This window comes from Tigriopus californicus, chromosome 12 (assembly GCF_007210705.1).
Source record: "Tigriopus californicus strain San Diego chromosome 12, Tcal_SD_v2.1, whole genome shotgun sequence".
Lineage (NCBI taxonomy): Eukaryota > Metazoa > Arthropoda > Copepoda > Harpacticoida > Harpacticidae > Tigriopus > Tigriopus californicus.
This window is the reverse complement of record NC_081451.1, coordinates 7,978,584-7,996,891: the sequence shown is the minus strand read 5'-3', so window position 1 is coordinate 7,996,891 and position 18,308 is coordinate 7,978,584. Positions and strand designations below refer to the sequence as shown.

Here is an 18,308-nt window from a genome sequence, read left to right as displayed (position 1 = left end):
CCGAGATAAAGTAGCCAGTACTCTATTGGTAGTCAAAATATCACCAGGACCAACGACAGTCTACCAAAACTCAGTTGAAAGTGTGACCAACTCTCCAAGTACTCACTGTGACTCCTTAGCACCCAAAAAATACAGCACGACCTGAAACCAATATTTTTGCAGTCCTTACGATTTCTCCAGTTTATGTGTGAGCACCCAAGAGATTGACAGTGATTTTTATAGGCAAAACATATCGTTTACCCATGTGCAAGTGAGTGTGTTCTTGGTGTGTGTGTGTGACTCCTCCCCATTCATCCATCAAGATTGGTACTTCAGGTTCAGAAAGAACCGCCAATTCAGGTAAGGCCAAGTGTCTTGAGACGCAAAAACACCTTTTATGCCTTACAAGTACCATTTCTCGCCCCACCCTATTGACGTTCTATCAACTCTTGTCTGACATAAATCAAGAGAACAATCAGTTGCAAGATCCTCTTTATGAGAAAAAATACAGTCAAGATGCAAAGGCACTTGCTTTTAGAACACAAAATGACTTTTCCACCAGGTGTATTTTTTGGAAATCTTTTGCATTTAAAAGAACGTTGGTGGTACATCCCTGGCAGTGCAATTGAAATATAAGTTTTGATCAGGTAAATGAAGTCGTGAGTCACTCCTTCATGGATTCATCCATTCTGGAGAGTAGAGCAGACGTACAGTAATTTGCTTGCAAATCGAGTTCAAACCCTTCAAATTATCCGCCACTCTAATTATTCAACTATTTGACGGTGAACGACGACCACACAAGCTCAGGCACGTCTCCAATTTCTGCTCCGACCCCTGTATTGTACAAAGTACTACACTACAAAGACCCACACACACATGCACACACACAAAGTAAAAACCAGTGAAGGTAACAATTTCTCCTTTGAAGCTAAAGGTTAAGTGAATTGTGACCAAACCTCCAGCTCTTTCCTCTGTTTAGGCAGTGGATGGATGCAACTTAATTTTGGCTGCAAGAGATGATGAGGGTGCCATTAACCCAATAATTGGATGAAGATTCTCTCCTCAATTTTCCAGCCCTGAAAGGCCAACCAGGGTCACGAAACTGCACTAGTTACCACGCAAAAGCTGTTCTATGTAACTGGACAAATATGTATGTCAACAATCTAGTTTTCGGTCCGAGCAATGTTTAGAAGGGGGAATTGTCGAAATATTTGGAAAGATCCTGTGACGAGATGTGTGGTTAGTTTAAACTTTTTTTTGAAATGTTTGCGGTGTCGGCAAAGACCATAATTCACAAAAACTATTACGACGGGATAAACGATTGAGTTTCAATGACTAATAAAATGCTTAAGATCCTACGCCAACTGAACCTAAAAGCAAAGCCAAGGTGTTCCCTGCATTGGCGCAAGTAAGCTGAGCGCAAAAGAGACTCTTTTGGATGCCAATACCCAGTTTCAAGTACCCTAAAGTAAAGTTCTTCAGTATTTCCAAGCTTGTTCGTAAAAGCGAACCAACGAAGTATTGCATTTCATATACCAAGTGTGAATGGGTCCTTAAGTAGATTTGATTATGTATTATTGCAACATTCATCTTCCCGTCAGGCTCTCTTTTACGTACGTACAGTAGCCATCCCTTCCCAATGAATGTATTCATACCAATCATGTCCAACTGCTTTTGTAACAAGTCCAGTGATAACTTGATTAGGGGTGGGGGAGGCAGAGGGATCCTCGCGATTGCCAAGCTCGAGGTCATGAAGTTTGAACACGAGTTGTCATTTGGTGGACAGAAGAAAGTATTTTTTCCACCAGAGTGAGTTGACAAACTCTAAAGCAGGAAAGATGATCATTATCATTTTAAATCCAGAGAAAGTCCCCCCTCCACTTCTTTGGCAATATCTCATCACCCTGTCTTGCTTGCTGCCTGGATCTATCTCTGTAGGCCAGTGTACGTAGTACTTACTAGTCTGTCATGAGACTTTGGTTCGTTGTCTTGAAACGGAAGTGAATTTCCTCCTTTTTCTCATCAGAATTTGAAAGAAAGGAAACTCCCTCAGCTCTTCGTCACCATTCCAACTTGTTTACTGTCACAGGAGTCCACCTGTAGAGTTCATCTCACATTTTTGACTCTTTTCGGCGAGAGAGCTGTTTGAGCAGAAATATCAGGGTGATCGCGAGCCACTTTTTGGGAGTGGGTTGTCGATGGCCTCTCATTCTGGTCTTCATGTCCATCCATCCACTAGTTCGTCAATGATGTGGAGCCGTTTCCCATTCACTGGGAATCTGTTGTTGGAATACAAGTCGTGCTTATGGGATCTTTTTTCGACAGCCAGAGCCGGAGACACGAGACTCTTTCGCTTTTCAACTCACTCACTGTATCCAAAGCCACCACACTCCTACTCCACCAATACCAACCACCACCACCACTACCACTCTAATATCACCGCCAACAACAGCCACAACCACTACTCACGACCAGTTGAAGGGAGATGAATATGATTCATTCGGCCTGGAATCAGGTTCCAGTGGGCCCATTGTGACTTGCGACTGTCAACCAACGCCCCCCCCCCTTTCCTAGTGTCATTATTCAAACCAGCTCCGACATTGCTTCATGTAATTAGTATGGAGAAAAAGAGAACTGCTTTTAGCCCAAGCCAGCTTGTCAATCCCCGGGATTTTTTCTGTCCCCTTCTCTCCCCTTGGAATGGTCGGTATAACTGTCACGAAGTGTGCCTTGAGCTAGCTTGGGTGTCTTTCCGTGGCCATCTTCTGTCACCGGACGGATGAGGCCAACCCCATAATTACTTCTTCCGCTCGAGCCATGGCAATCCTGAATAACAGACCCACACAGATTGGAGAGAATAAAGAGGTTAGAGTCCACTCTTAGGCCTTGGACTCTCCATCATCTGAGCATCTCACTCTCTTTCTCTCTCTCAATGTTAATATCAGCAGTCGCTTCCTGTCCCTCAAGACGGTTTCGGGCGATTTGTGGCAAGACTCTCGAGCAGGAGCACTAATCTTTTTATCCCACAATCTTTGGTAAGTTATATGAGAGGTGGCAGGTAAGGTATTCCATTCATTGGAATCCATTTTCCCAGAGCCGTCTTGCCTCCGGCAAACCACTCACTCCTCGTCGACGAGGTACAGTCTCTCCAGAAAAAAAACCTTATGGCCACTTCCTCTCCTTCTTGTCCGATCAACATGGAGAAGGCTCTTCTCGTGGCACCTTACTGAACAATGAATCCTACACTGAGATCCTCCTTTCCTCCTCGTTTCTCAATGACAAAAGTCTAATACTCACTCGTGAAGCTAGAGTACACTCACTCACTCACTCTATTTAAACCCATAGTCGTCAAATTGTTTGGAATTGTTCTCGGAGAGTTTCGAGTTCCGAGTTTCCGTGGCATTTGGATTCCCAAGGTGTTTCTTGCGAACTTCTTGATGGCGACATTCTGGTCGTCTCCAATTGTCAAGAGCTTGCCTCGTAGTGACAATGGCCCGAAAATGAGTAGAGAGATCCGGCATTATTGTTTTTCAATGAACCTCTTGGTTGCTGGTTGCTCAATGGATCACCTGAAATTGACGGGGATTTGGGACTGGCCGTTTCATGTTCGGCTGTTCTTTGTTGATCAATGACCACACAGACAGAAGCGGGCATTTGACTTTTTCTTGAACTTGTGATGAGCCCGAGGCAAAATTGCCATGGAATCGTCTTCAAATTACACGTTCAATCAGTCGAACAAAGAATCGTTAATTGTATCATTTACTACTGTACGACATTGGAGGTCTCTCCTCCGAAGAACTCTTAACAAGGCCCATTCAACAACGGCGGTCCCCGCTACTCATTCAAACATTTAAAAAAACATCATCATGTGCCTCTCCACCGTGATCAATGGTGATTGTCGCCTTGTCCTCCCGAAAATAATTGCAACGACTCCACCATTTTGTAATAATTCAAAATCCGTGCGTCCAAAAAGCAGCTGAACACTTCTTTTTGGGACTTCCTCTGAACAACAAGAAGAAGCAGAAGAAGAGACTTGGACGCGCGCTCACTTTCATGAATGTTCATGGTAATTGATGATCTAAAGAGAGTCTGTGTTGGTGCATTATGTTTTCAAAACATCCATAAAGTGATGATTAGTTGTTGATTGTGTGGGTGATGATGATGACGGTGGCCAACAAGCTTGTTTATGCCAAGGACTTGGAGGAAAGAAGGACGTTATTAGTCCATTATGCATTGGATGGATTCCTATTCATCTACTGTTTAATTTTGGCTTCTTCAAAATTAAGAAAAAATGCCGTCTCCTCCCTTTTGCGCTATCATATCAGGACGTTGAAACTGTTCAATCACGAGGGTTTTGAGATTGATGGATCATGGCGTGCTTCAAGGAGCCAAACTGGGGTCTTTCCAGCTTTTCATTCACACAAATTGTGAGCTTGAGCATGTCTTGGCTTCGGCGATTATTTACAGTCCCGCTGTTCTCCTGATATAGACATTTTGAATGAGATGAACTTTCTGCCAATGTGTATCCACATGAAAACATAACGCTAGTTCTCAAATGCCAGGATGACGTCCGTCCGCTGAATATCACGGTTCCGTTGGCGAAGAAGAGCAGGCGAAAAGTGTGGATGGTCGTCGTCGGGGCTCATGCTCGTTTGCCAATTGATGAACCAAGTCAATCCATTGAAGCGTATCATCATCATGATCATCGTCACTTCTATCATGATCAGCCTCGTTGTTGTCCACACTCACAGGATCAGAGTGAGCTTTTATGTTGTATCGGCTTGCCGCCAGGGACTACTGGAAGCATGCCGGACCGTCAACAATCCGACGGAAGAGCTCCTCTGAACCTCTGATTTGCTCCAATGTAACGGTTCAAGCTACATCAACAGAATTGGTCACAAAGAGCATGGTTCTGAAGTTGTCCTCGTCTTTGCCTTAGATAAATTTAGAATCTAAACAAATCAACCAAATCAATGTTTCTTGAACCGGGATCTTCCAATGATATTCAACATGTCAGCTTAAGAAAAAAGGGGAAGCAATGCTCTGTGCTCAAGTGTGTCTGGGATATATTTAAACCGGGTTCAACTTGTGCTTCCTCGTCACCTCAAAGAGAAGGGCCAGGATTTATTTCATTGGCTGAACAAGCTGGATCTTTTTTTTCTTTTGGCATGGTATCGCTTACCACACACCAAATACTGAGGTATGGTGGATGGAGGTATGATAGGGTGGCACACTGTTAGTGGCGATTAAGGTACTTGGCAGGCATGGTTGTCAATTCTCATTAGCCCCAACTAATGAAGAACAGTTACCCTGGGAGATACTCACCACTGACTGGCGTAATTTGCGTCTTTTCGATCCACATGTTACCAAATCTTTAATGTCTTCTCGTAGAGGGGAAATGCAATTAAGTTTCCACCCTCTCTTTTTATAGGCGGTTTATCACCAGTCATACTGGAGCTTCCTGCCATCGTGAGTTCTGCAGATTCCTCCCTCTTGACACGCCCACTCACGCCCACCTGGTCCAGTCCAATAACGCACGAGATAGTCAAGGAGGAACCGCCCCTCATCGTCACAATCCCAAGTAAGTATAGCGTACTACGGTACGCCACACCGTTGCGTAACTTTTACTTCTCCTGTTGCCCTTTGTTGATTTGGATAGATAGTGTCGCGAGTTGAATGAATCGTATAAAAACGCATTATTGTGCATTGTCACATACTGGTTTAGCAAGTTTAAAAGGCACACGACCAATCGGCGAGCCCTTCTTTTGGGATCAGGGACCTTTCAGGGTTTACTTAAATGGATGATGATTTAACGGTTCCTTTCGGAATGTGCGCAAAACAGCAATAAAAAGGCTCAAATGCTTCATTTAAGCGCTAACTCTTAACAAAAACTACATTGGATCGGCAAATTGGAGGGCTTGCTAGGAAGGTCATTCTATCCCGGTATCTCACAAAGCGTGCAAAACAACGCAGGCAAATCTATTTGCATCTATAGAGGTAAGAATGCGTTAAATGAAACACTTTTAGTAATAAATCGTGGTGCAGGAAATTAATACCAAACGGAAAGAAACTACGTATGAATGCGCCCTCTGACGGTCAAGTTGTGTCTAATTTTTGCCGTAAAGTATGATGTCTTATGAAGCATCTTGGGCGGTTTTTTTCTTCAGATCTTGGGATTGGCGACACGGCCACAATGATAAGCATGGAGCTTCCCCCGCCCCCCGTTCATAACCCGCCAGTGTCGTTTGCCGATTATGTCCACCAAGGCCAACCCATGTCTTCGGGTAGTCCCATTCACTACGACGGATCTCCACAGTATCATAACGAAAACTACTCGGACAATTGTCAGGACAGCAAACGAAAACGTGAGTTGAACTAATTGTGCCTACGTAGGTAGAGACGTAAAGGGAATGTTTTGTACCGAACAGTAGTGTTTTGGATGGAATCCAACGGATGGAAGTGACTCTGAGGATTCTCCTCCGGATAGTGTGAGAGAGACATATACAGAGTAATTAAACGATTACAACGGCAATTATCCCCATCTGCGGGCGTCCTAACGTGTGTTTGATCAAACTTAAATACTTTGACATTTTGTGTTTGGCTTGATTTGAGGGACAAATATAGATATAAGTGTACAATAGTAGAAGCTCGAAATCTGTATGTATATATGTATAGTTAGGTGTAATACCTCAGCAGAGAAGCGTCTTTCCTGGATGGACTACTTGTGTCTTGTTGAATCTTGTCACCTGTTTCTTGACAAGATCATGAATGAGATGGCTTCTTGAACTTGCACCTGCTTTAATTGGACAAAGAGCGCATGAATCGTGATCTACTGGCGTGGAAGAACCATTGGACACTTGTGTGACCACATCTGAGTATTTATCTTTTTTTCCATACGAAGGCCTTGTCAACTAAAATCAGAGTAAAAAAAAAATCAGTTATTTATCTTTAGAGCACACTTTTAGCTTAAAGAAACGAAAGCATTGCGACGAGCGTAATGCTGCCTACGTATCCTACGGAATCCGAATCCTTTCCATCTTGCTATTCCACGAACAGATGGCGTCATTTGACATTTCGAAAGCTCTTCTGACTAGATGGCCGAGGGACCAAAACAGGATTGAAATCATACTTTTGTCTGATAATCCCCTCGTAAATACTGCCTCGTGTGCTTTTAAGAGCGCGATATTTGACGAGAATCCCCGAGTGTTCTCTAACGACGACAACACACTCATCGGGTTTGGTGTTTTAGTCAAAATGTTGATTAAATTCAGAACAAAAGAACAGGCTGCAAAATGAAGAAGGGGGAGTCCAGAAATTCCCACAGTACCAAAATCTATTACTTTATTCCCTCGTCTTCGGCCAAGCACACTCACTCACTCACTCACTCACTTACACTCACACTCAGACACATTGAAAACAAAACAAGGGTGTTAAACAGTGAGGGGAACCTCAAGTCAGGATCTGGGAGGCTTGTCATTATCCAGTCATTTTGTCGTATTTTTTTCGACAATTCACAATTCCATATTCCACCCGACCAGTCATTTCACTCTGGTCCCTTCCAAACAAATAACTAGTTCACATTTGTACACAATCTTTAGGGACATCGTCATCCAAGAATCCAATGTGGAGATTTATTTTTTTCGCTAAACAATCACCAATCGGAGGATGACTTGGAGAGTTGTCATTGTTAGCGTGCTCTTTTTGTTTCAAGACCTCAAATTCATTGAATTTGTCCAACAACCACTCTCTGAGTCTGTCGTCTATGTACTGTACAGTACAGTAGTTTAGTCTACGTGTTGAGTCAGCTACTGAATATTGAGTGATCCCAGTAGTAGTAGTAGAAGTGGTAGTAGTAGTACCAAGTCAGGGGAGTCTCATGAATGAGATAACACCTGGAGGATGGAATGACTTTAGGAAATGCTCAATGGGCGGCGAACCCTCGACGACTTTCTAGCCCCACCGATTGCTTCACTTGTTCGTTTTCATCATACGTTATTTGGAATATGCACGGGGAGGCCGGCATCTTTGCTTTGCTCTTGGGTTGGCATCTGCGAGCTCATAAGATGGTTTGTGCACAATTGGTTTTGGCCACATACTACTTAAATAGAGCTTGGACGTCATATTGAGAACTTGAACAATTTGTTTCGAAAGAGGAATGAAATTTGTTATTTTCCTTGCCTGAGAAGTTGAAATAAGTACTAATATTTCTTAGTAACTTCAGAATATCTAGTTTAAGCATTATCCAATAATGTTATTGGTCACGGTCCATAACCAACTTTCAGAATTAATTTCATAAATGCTTCAAACGAAGATTGACTTCAAACTTGATTTCAGTTTTAATTTTTCAAACATTTCCAACCTTTACCTAAAATAAATGAAGCAAGAAAAAATCGCCTCGGCAGCAAAAAACGAGTTTTACAACTGTGTTCTGTTAGCCTTAAGTTGGCTCCCTATCCTATCCATGCTTTACATCGGATGTCCGTTAGCCAATTCTGAAAAGGACCTTTGCCCCGTTTCGTTGTTTACTACCACCAATTTCCCTTTTCCCGAAGCCAGTAATGCGCCCCACTCTGGATTGTCCCTGGCCAGGTCCAATAACCTGTATTGCGGGTACACCTACGTACAGTTCATGAAACATCTTCGTCATGATCACTCCAACCATGAGTCTCCACTGTAGAGAGAGAGAGAGAGAGAGCTCTCTGGCTAGGACTACTTCCACTTCCGCTGAGTCCGAGTCTTATCCATAATTTGGTCTGGAAGGGGAAGAAGTGTGGAAGGAAGTAGGAGCTCCTCCAGAGAGAGCTGCAGTGGAGTCGGGGCAGGTGCCAGGTGCAAAAAGGGGCTCTTGTTGCTTCTTGGTGGTGGTGTTTACCTCTGGAGAGGAGCCCAACTACCTCAACCACTCCAGCCGAGATCGCGGATGGATGGTAGATAGATAGATAGATGCATGGATGGACTAGGAGGGTGCTTTATGACAGGAAGAGGTCCAGCAAGACAGAGGAATGAAGCAGTTGTTCAAGAAAAAAGAGTTTTGTTTTCTCAATGGACAACGTTAAAAATTATCCGCGATTTACAAGAGGGTATCCCAAATTTGGGTTTAGATCAGGGGCCTCGGGAAGTGGCGACCCCTGGTGGCGACCCTTGACATTATGCCAAGCTTACCATTTGTAGATTCTACGTGGATGAGCGGCAACCTGCCCAATTTTTCTCTTTGCCGCCCGCCAGATGCCAGATTTGAGCGTTCCCGCTGAGCGCCTATTTCATTTTGGGCGATCCGGCAATTTTCGAAGTGCCGTCACTGACGGCCAGATTCTTATCTGGCCAGTTCAAGTTCAGATGAAGAATTTGATAACTCCTTCCCCAGAAGTGATATTGGGTTTGTTTTATTTTTGGGGAATGTTGGTCGGATTGGGCGGTGTTTGGGAATGAATTGCTCACTTTAAAATATCAATTCATTCCAAATGGACATGGGGATGGTGGAGCTGGATGTGCACTTGGAATCGAAAGAGAATTCCCAAGGGCGCACCTCAACCATCAAAGGAAAACAGCAATCACTACAAAATCACTTGCTCGCACCAGGGTTGCCAAGCAAAATGCCAACACAATTTCAACGCAAACATGAATGACTCAACGCATAGGCAGACATATCATCCGTAGATCAGCTTTATAAGCTCGAAGATCAACGACACAAAATAAATTAGTGGCTTGGGCTACAATGGCAACACTCTCTCTGGTGTCCAGGGTCGCTCACGAGGGAGGGACAGATGCGTCTTACGGGACTTTGCAAGATGGTATCGCCATTGGCAACCAGGAACCATCCTCAGGTTTCTCATTAGGGTCTCCAGAGAGTTTTCCATTAGAGCAATAGAAGAGCTCGATCAACAAAATCCCATTTTTCGTCGTGGACTCCAAATGCCACCAATGCTCTGTTTGTGAGGGGACTTAAAACACAAAAAAAACTGAAACACCACTTTCATAGTCTCTTTGAAGTGTAACTTTCGCCATATTCACCGTAAAAAAAGTTCAGCTTTAATATTTCCAAATTCCGCCATGACGTAACGTAAACAAATGCGGGGCGCAGGTGGATTGGAAATAGAGCCCAGAAATTAACCTTGTAAAAGGTGAGCAATATGTGGGAGTGTTGCCGTTATTCTGACAGTGTTCACGTGGACGGAGTGAGTTAGCTCATGCAGGGGAAAATTTTGGGTTCCAGCCAGGAGGTGCCCACTCCTGTGTGACGAGAGCCTTAATGCAAAATGAAGTTCCTTCACTTTAGTTTGAGAAACAGCCACTCTTTTGACAACAACAATGTCTCGGCCAAACGCAGCGACAGAACACATACCATGTAGAAGTGGGTCCCTTTTTCCATGTGGAATTCTCAAGAGCCTTCTCACCAAAGAAAATGGAACTGGAGGACAGGGTCGAGCGGCTTAGTTCAGATTATCCCGTTGTTTTATCTGTTCTCGAACAGCTCTGGTTCACGGGGATAACGATGAGGGTATCATGACAGCGACACCTACTAATGTGGGATCAATCAATGGATGAGGAACTTGATCTCCCTTGGAAATTGACCGATGACCAAGAAGGCGATCTTGGACCTCAGTGAAACTCGAGACCTCGCTGGGGAAGGTACCAGCAGGATACCTTTGTAGTTCCACGGCGAGCATCTCCTCGAGAGTCTGTGTGAATTTATTTTGGGTGATATGTGTGTCTTTGAAAGCTGAGCAAGCCGCCCAAGATGGCCGGGGTCCGACCGACAAGCTAATAATAATAACAATACTAATGAAAATAACAATAATAATCGTGAGGGATAATCCCGTTTATGGCTGGCTGACTTATGTGCTTACAAGTTCGGGCTAAGTCCTTTCCCTTCTGTCATTGACATTCCGGGAGGCTTGAGCGAGCTGCCAAAGTGAATTCAAGCTGCCTTTTGGGTGTCGTTGGAGATGATTATTTGGATGTTAGGGCTGACCCGTTGTTCGGACAATCAGAGGTCACCATTGCTATTCATATTGAGAGGTTTAATGGCCGGAGTCAAGAGGACATAATTTTGCCCCCTCTTTCATGGATATATCCACAGAATGAGAGGAGAGAAAGAGAGAGAGAGAAAGAAAAGAGAAGGCGAGTAGTGAGTGAATGTACTGGATGTGAGTGGATAGATGGATGGAGGTAGGTCGTTCGTTCGTTCGTTCGTTGGGTAGACAAGAGTGTCCTCTGTCAAAGTCAGTGGCAGATGGAGGAGTCCAACAACTTTTTGGGTCTGGCACTTCATTGTCGTGTCCGGGGGAGATCATTATTCAGTCGACTCTTTGAAATGAAAGTGATCACACACACACCCGCCCCTATATTGGCAAAAGTGGATTAACAGCATTGCAACCAACACTGATCGCAGCCATCCTAAGGCCACGGCAAGAGCCTTTTCCGCCTTTGGTTTTGATTTTGAACTCATAACACCGGGAAAATGTTCTATCCCGCACCGAGAGTGAGCTCTTGCTCGGGTCCGGATTCATCCATGATGCGTTGGCATTTCGGACAACACGAGCAGTTCTACAAATCACACTTCTTACAAGACAATTCGACCAAGCACCTTGACCCTTACGGTAAGACAAATCGTTGGCTTCTGTACAAATCGGTTATTCATGTCCATTGAGTAAGATAGGGATAATGTCCAAATTTGATTCAAGCGGAAACATTTATAAGCCTCTCGCAAACCTCTCTGTTTTTAAATCAAATTACGAGTGATTGATTTTAGGCTCTCGAGAGCGTCTTTTCCGTAGTGCCTCTTGATATTAGGTAACTTTGGAGCGATCGGAAACTTTGCTCAAAGAGAAAAGGCGAAAGTCAGTCGGTTGGATGAAAAATCACTTTTCACGAGACCTGAAAGTCAATTTCGCCCTCGCTTGATCATTGGAGCAAAACCAAACAAGGCGTTAAAGTTGCGACCCAAAACTCAAGATCATCATTAAAACTCATCCACCCCAACATCAAAGTTCAAATGCACGCCAGCCACACTTCCGACCACAAAGTCTGAAAGGACAGTGTCCCAATTGTAATAAGTGTCACGGGCTTTAAAAGGTATAATTCCCCAGAAAAGAAGCCTCTCAATAGTGTCATACGTAAGTGTGTAGCTGGGCAATTTTTGAGTGCACTCATTCTTGAGACGGCCATACGGTTCATCTGTGGAAATGACTTTACGCTAGTCAAGCAAATGAATCGGACTTGCCCTCACTTCCAACGAGGAGGAAACAAAGTCGATGTCAGGTCTCATTTTTCAGGCCGTTTTTGTTTCGCCGGATAAACGCTCAACTCCATGCTTAGTAGGTACTCCGCGGCTCTTTCTGGGACTCATGTGGGATTCTGAAACAAGAGGAATAGCGCCAACCCCCTCCCTATCTTGGGGGTCAGATTTACAATGACCACCCGAGGTCATCGACATGCTATCTATTCCTGGTGACAACAAGGACGACAGCGTCGACCAGACCATCAAACCTATCGTTTTTCTTGCTAAAGAATGGATGACAACACCTAAGAGTCTCGGATGATCCAAAGGAATCTCCCGACATTTTCCGGTGAAATCCGCCCTTTTGTGTGTATGTGTGTGTGTGTCTGTCTGACTCGATACCTCAATTGGGGTCAGCTCTTAAAGCCCAAGAGCGTCTTATTCTTCATCTTCACTTCCGCTCCTTGCTTTGGCTCAAGAATCTCGATCCTATTAAGACTGAAGGCTTAAATCGTATTGACAGAGGACCTCCATGGAATGTCTCGGAGCTCTCTTAGCGGGATGCAAAAACCATTTCAAAGTCGGGTTTGAGATTTCTGACTCCTCCAAACGAGTCGTGTGGGGTCTGGCAAACCTTGGTGATCCGCGGGGGTCGAACGTGATGCTTCCCAATCAACCTCATCTTTATTAACATGTGTCGTCACTCACTACAGGAAGTCTTGAACTGAGCCCTCCCCATTCCAACTGGAAGTCGATTAACGGGGAGAAATATGGCCTTTCATCAAAGCGAGTCAGATCGCTTTTTAATGCATTTGCCCCTCTCATTTTCGGCGAGGTGCATGCGAGTACCACGAATTGGTAGTCGTCGATCGTGTGCGTGTGGCAACCCTGATCCTCGGTACGAGTATACCATGATGGGAGGACGGTTGATGGCTGGAGGTGAGTGAGAATCTCATCAGCCAAGTGTGAAATCAAAATGTCGCCGTGAAATATTGTCGACGCAATGATGAACACACCCTTCCCATAATAAGTAATAACCAGAAGGACTTGAGGGTGGTGTCATCTTTGGTATCCTTAGAAATGAGAAGAAGCACTTGCTCTATCGGCTTTGCAAGGCAGATTTCTGCCCTGAAAGAACAGAGGAAAATCCTGGGTCGAGCTCGGAAGTTTTATTGTCGTCGTCATATTCTTCAGAGACCGGCTCCTGAATCAAGGGAGTTCGTAGCGCGTTTTAAAGTGAAGCTGAGCAAAATTGAGATTATGGCTAACTTCATTCAAAAGACGCATGGCCGTATAAAAAAAATGACCGCCCAGAAGTAGCGAGATTGCGTGAGTGTGGCTGGTTCCTCCATGCGCTTAAAGGTTAAAATCTATTTGACAATTAACTGAGTTTAGCTTATTTTTAGCAAACCGGTCTCTATCAACTCTATTTTTTCTTTTTGAAAGCCATTTCCCGCAGCCTTCTTTTCTTCTGATAGGCTCTGGGTACGACTCTGCTCTTAGTACATTAAATGGCAAAGTATCTCTTCATCTTGCTTTGTTTGGCCCCATCGCAATCGGGCACTACCTTATACACACGCCCATCATTCCTCCTACCTTCGCATCAGAACATGTACAATGGCCTGACTTTGGGGAGGGAATGTGCAAGTCACAGACTTAAAATGCATCCGCTCCCTCCTCGAGTTCTTGGAAGAAGATAATGGTTCAAAAACCATTGAGAGCAAGTAATCGCGATACAAACTCTTTTTTTTCGATCAGAATTCCACTGCCAAGGATCCCCGACAATCTGGACGAGTTTGACTTCGTTGAGTGCCTTTTATATATGTTCTAGTCTAGAGAGAGAAGTCTTGGATTAAATTGCGATACGCTTGCTGGTTTTGTGCGCTTTTCTCTCCTTCAACCTCTCTTCTCTCTTCTCTGCACTCGTACATGGTAGAACTGAGTAGGAGGACTTTGGTTCTTCCAGAAACGTAAAGGGAGTTGTTCCATTCTCCTTTTGCCATTTTCGTGGGAGGGGAGAGCCAGAAGAGGAGAAGGAGGAGGAGGTTGATGGGTCTCTCTCGCTTCTCTTCTCTGGCACATCAAGAGATGTGGTGGTGTTCTTGCTCCATGGGACCTACTTCCATACATCCAATCCTCTTGGCACACACTCATACCCTCACAGACACCAAGATCTGGATAATTTTCTTTTCATAGTATAGTGATACGTTTTCAACTGCTTCTTCAATACCTTCCCTCGTTTCAAAGATATTGTGTTCCGTTGCCTTCGTTGGTAGTGAGGAGCCTTTCGGGGACACTGGCGACTGACTAGAAATGGGTAAATAGGTCCAATTTTGGTTGGAGCACCCCGGGGCAAGTGACTTGTTCCCAAACAACTCAATCATGGGGGACTCACGCGACGTTTTTCGGAACTGGCCACTCGACCAGAACGTCGAAAAGAGAAGGACCCACGTTGATGGCGTCGACGGGCTTTTGGATGGAGGATGGTTCGGTGGGTGGGTGGTGCATGGGGAGGTCTCGAGCCAAAAACCCCGGCCAAAAACATTAGGCATCCACGAACGTCACTCTCTACTCTAGAGCCCTATGGGCTACCATAGAATAGTTGTTAATCTTAAAATCCTAGAATGAGTCACTAGTGTTCTTTGAGAAGCATGTTAGATTGAGCCAAATTTCATCCATGTCAGTTTTGGGAATGGAAATTATGAAAGGGTTGCTACTTTGGGAGGCGCTAGGGCTTTAGTTTGAGCCAGTGAAAGGAAAAGGGGATGAGGGGGGGAACGATCCCCCTAGTTGTTCTTCGCTATTGCCATGGACCCATTTTATTTCGCATGATGATAACTTCTTTTGGGTTGGCTTCTGCTTTCTGCTTTCTGTTCTCAAAATACACGATCTAATCAAATTAGGACTTGTTTCTGAGGGATCTTTCGCGATTGTTGCTCACTTTGGGCGTGAAGAAAAGGGCGCAACAGTCACCACCAAAAGATCGCTGTTGACACAGACCATCGAATTAAAGAGTAATGGCATTACTTCCAAAGATTGCTCCCTCTACGTACTCTGCGTACCTTGTATGTTTCTTTATACCTCGGGATAATTTGGAAGTGAATCCTAAGCGGACTCGTTTTCGAGACCCCTAGATTTGGAACAATGTTATTGGACCAGAGCAAATGGATTCTGTATGGAGAAAAGCGAACTTGATGACGCAATTATAATGCTCACGAGCTCGCCCCAAGTTCCGATTCGTCAAGGTCCAATTGATGGGCACGGTGGTGGTGGCGGCGGGTTCGTCCCTCGAAATCCCCTTTCTATTGAGTGGGATCAACACCCCATATTCCAGATTTAAGTGCTTCGTGGGAACGAGAATCCTGTGCTCTTCTTATGAACCAGTGTGACCTAAGACATAACTTACGTACATTTACGTACGTAGACGGTATTTCAAAGACAGCTGATGATGCGATGTTGGATGGGACTGTCTCAAGCTGATTATCAAATCGGGCTTTGGAGGCTGCCATAAAAGGGCCAAGTGAGAGATGATGTTGATGATCATGATCATGATTCTGGTACAATCCCCATAGAGGAAGCCATCGGTTGGTTGTTGCCAGCGGGGTACCACCCAGAGAACACATTGATGCCACGAGGCCAAATCAACCCTGCACACGCACACGCACCACGAGAGCCACTTCATGAACAGACAGGAATCCACTTGACAGTCCCGGATCATCATCATGGACAAAGTCATCAACATTGACCCTGTCAATTAAAACCGACTTTTGGTCGATATCAAACGAACAACGGCGCTTACACCCGATGGACGGATCTATCTATCGCACTGTATTGTAAGGTTTTGTAGCTTGGGTGAGGATTGAGGGTTGGGGGGGGGGATGTTTGGTTGTTGGGAGGCTCATTTTTTCCTCACTTGGCTTTGTCGACATGAATGAAAGCACTCGTGTTGATTTATGTTTGCAGCATTAAATGTCACTTCAGTTTTTTCTGCCTTCCAATGACATTGATAGTTTTCCATCGCCCAGAGCTCACACGTGTAACTTGGACCTAGGCGTGTGTGCAGGGTGTGGAAAGAACTTACAACTGTAAGTCGTTTCCCATATTGCCGGCAGCTGCATCATCATCATCATCATCATCACGAGGACATGAAAAGAGAATCCCAAACAATGGCCCAGGACATCACACTATGTCGTGCAGGAGAATGGTTTTTTGAATAGACTTCCCAAAATGGGCACAAGAGGCGAGAGAGTGAAACCTATCCCTTTTCACTAATATCATGTCTCCCAATGAACGGAGGATTGGCTTTGGGGGACTTGTTTTCCAAAGGCGTGATTTTGACCCAAATTCCTGGGTCGTCCTGGCCATTTTTGTGGAAAAATGAAAACCGGGGGGTGGGTTGTGACAGCTGATGTACTTTGGGTTTTTTAAAGTGGGGTCAATCGTGTGGAACAAGCGGATTTAATCATAGTCATTGGACCCCCTTTGAGAAAAAAGTTCAATGAAAAAAAAGTCGTCTTTTGTTCCATGTACAACCAGCGGATCATCAGTAGATGTTGTTGACAAGTTTTACAACCTCCCCCAAGGGGTTTGAAATGGTTGTCGACAACTTGGGCGACAATCTTTCCACAATCAGATGCCTCGGATGTTTGCTTTTGGTGTGGCCGATGGGATCAACTTGTAACAACGCGATTGAGTCTCAAGTATGAATGAGGGATTTCTGCTCCAGTAGGCATCTCATTGGCGAGACTTGGCTGAGCTTGTTCGTCACCTTGGGACTATTTATTATCAATGCTTTGTTGCATCCTCGTGAGCACGCACTGACCCATTCGCGACACCCTTGGCTTGCTTTTCCCCAGAAGCCTGGAGACTTATCCTGTGTGCCTGTTATATGTACACTGCCTGTGCTACATGTGATAGCAAGGCATTTGTGAGTGCACAAGGAAAAGATGGGATGCTTTTTTTTCTTTCTCTTCTCCTGCATCTTTGTGGGTGAAAGGATCAATTAGTGAGTCACCCGTGTTTTCTCGTAGGAGCGTGAAGTGGTGAGAGAGGCCTCACCACCAAAAACAACAACAGCAACCACCACTCCTTGGCCCCGAGGGCAGATGATGGCAGGCATTAGGCACTAGGCACTAGGCACTAGCTAGGCACGCAGAGTTAACAGGCGTTGAAAGTTTATTTCTGGTTTGTTGATCCTCATTGAGTGTGCAGCCCAAGTGGCTCGGGGGGAAAATATGCCTATGCCTAGATTGTGCCTGCCCACCGATCTGGGCCGCAATCGCTTCCAACGTCCCTAGATAGGAATTGGGAAGCTCGCAAGGGGCATCCAAGCCTCTGGATGGCGTATCTTAGCCTGGCGAGCCATAGCCATGGAATTTGGCTTTGAAGATCTAGTGCCTTTTGGGTGGGTTGTCGGTGAAACTCTCTTTCTCCTCGTGGATGCAGTCTGCTGTACGTATGTACATACAGTATGTACCCAGCCTCGGAGTCTCTACCCCGCAGATGTGTGCAGGGTTCCGTGACTCTGACTTTGCCCATTCCAGTCCCTTTAGAGCTAACACGGGTGGGTAGCTGCTGAGGCCTGGTGGTGTGGGTGCGTGGGTGCGTGCGTGGGTGCCTGTTATCATGGTAGCCCCTGGATGGATGGATGGATGGATGGATGGATAGATGGATGGATGGATGGATGGATGGATGGTTGCAGATCATGCCCGGTTACAAGTCAGTGCATTGGAAAAGAAACTTTTATTTCCCACTCGGCCTCTTAATTGAGGACGGATGGAGGGAAAAGAGTTTTAAAGGGTCGTGGCGAGTGAGTCTCCGACGACATCTTGATCTACGAGCGGGAGGTTGACATATCAGGCTGTCAAGTGATTTGCTTGCATGGTCAAACACTGAGCCGCCTTTGTTCCACCCGCACAGGTGAAGGAAACGAATCGTGCAGAAGGAAACTAGGCTTCCTCCGAATTTGGAATCCACCGCTGCTCCTCAAAGATGCCCTTGTCTTCACCTCCCGACGAGCAGACTCTCATGAAAGCAAGCAAGCAAGGAGGCAAGGAGGCAAGCAAGTAAGCAAGCAACCAAGCAAGCAGCTGGACCCCATTCCTCCTCC

General features: G+C 45.1%; 1 protein-coding gene across 2 annotated transcripts in view; it reads left to right on the top strand.

Moving 5' to 3' along the window:
• Positions 1–18,308, top strand: part of LOC131891722 (paired box protein Pax-5-like) — a 28,060-nt gene continuing 9,752 nt past the window's right edge. For both annotated transcript variants that reach the window (XM_059241359.1, XM_059241356.1), the window contains exons 1-3: positions 1–339; positions 5,411–5,560; positions 6,147–6,344. In XM_059241359.1, the coding sequence (XP_059097342.1) occupies positions 6,173–6,344 (172 nt within the window). In that variant the 5' untranslated portion in view covers positions 1–339; positions 5,411–5,560; positions 6,147–6,172. The remainder of the gene's footprint in view (positions 340–5,410; positions 5,561–6,146; positions 6,345–18,308) is intronic.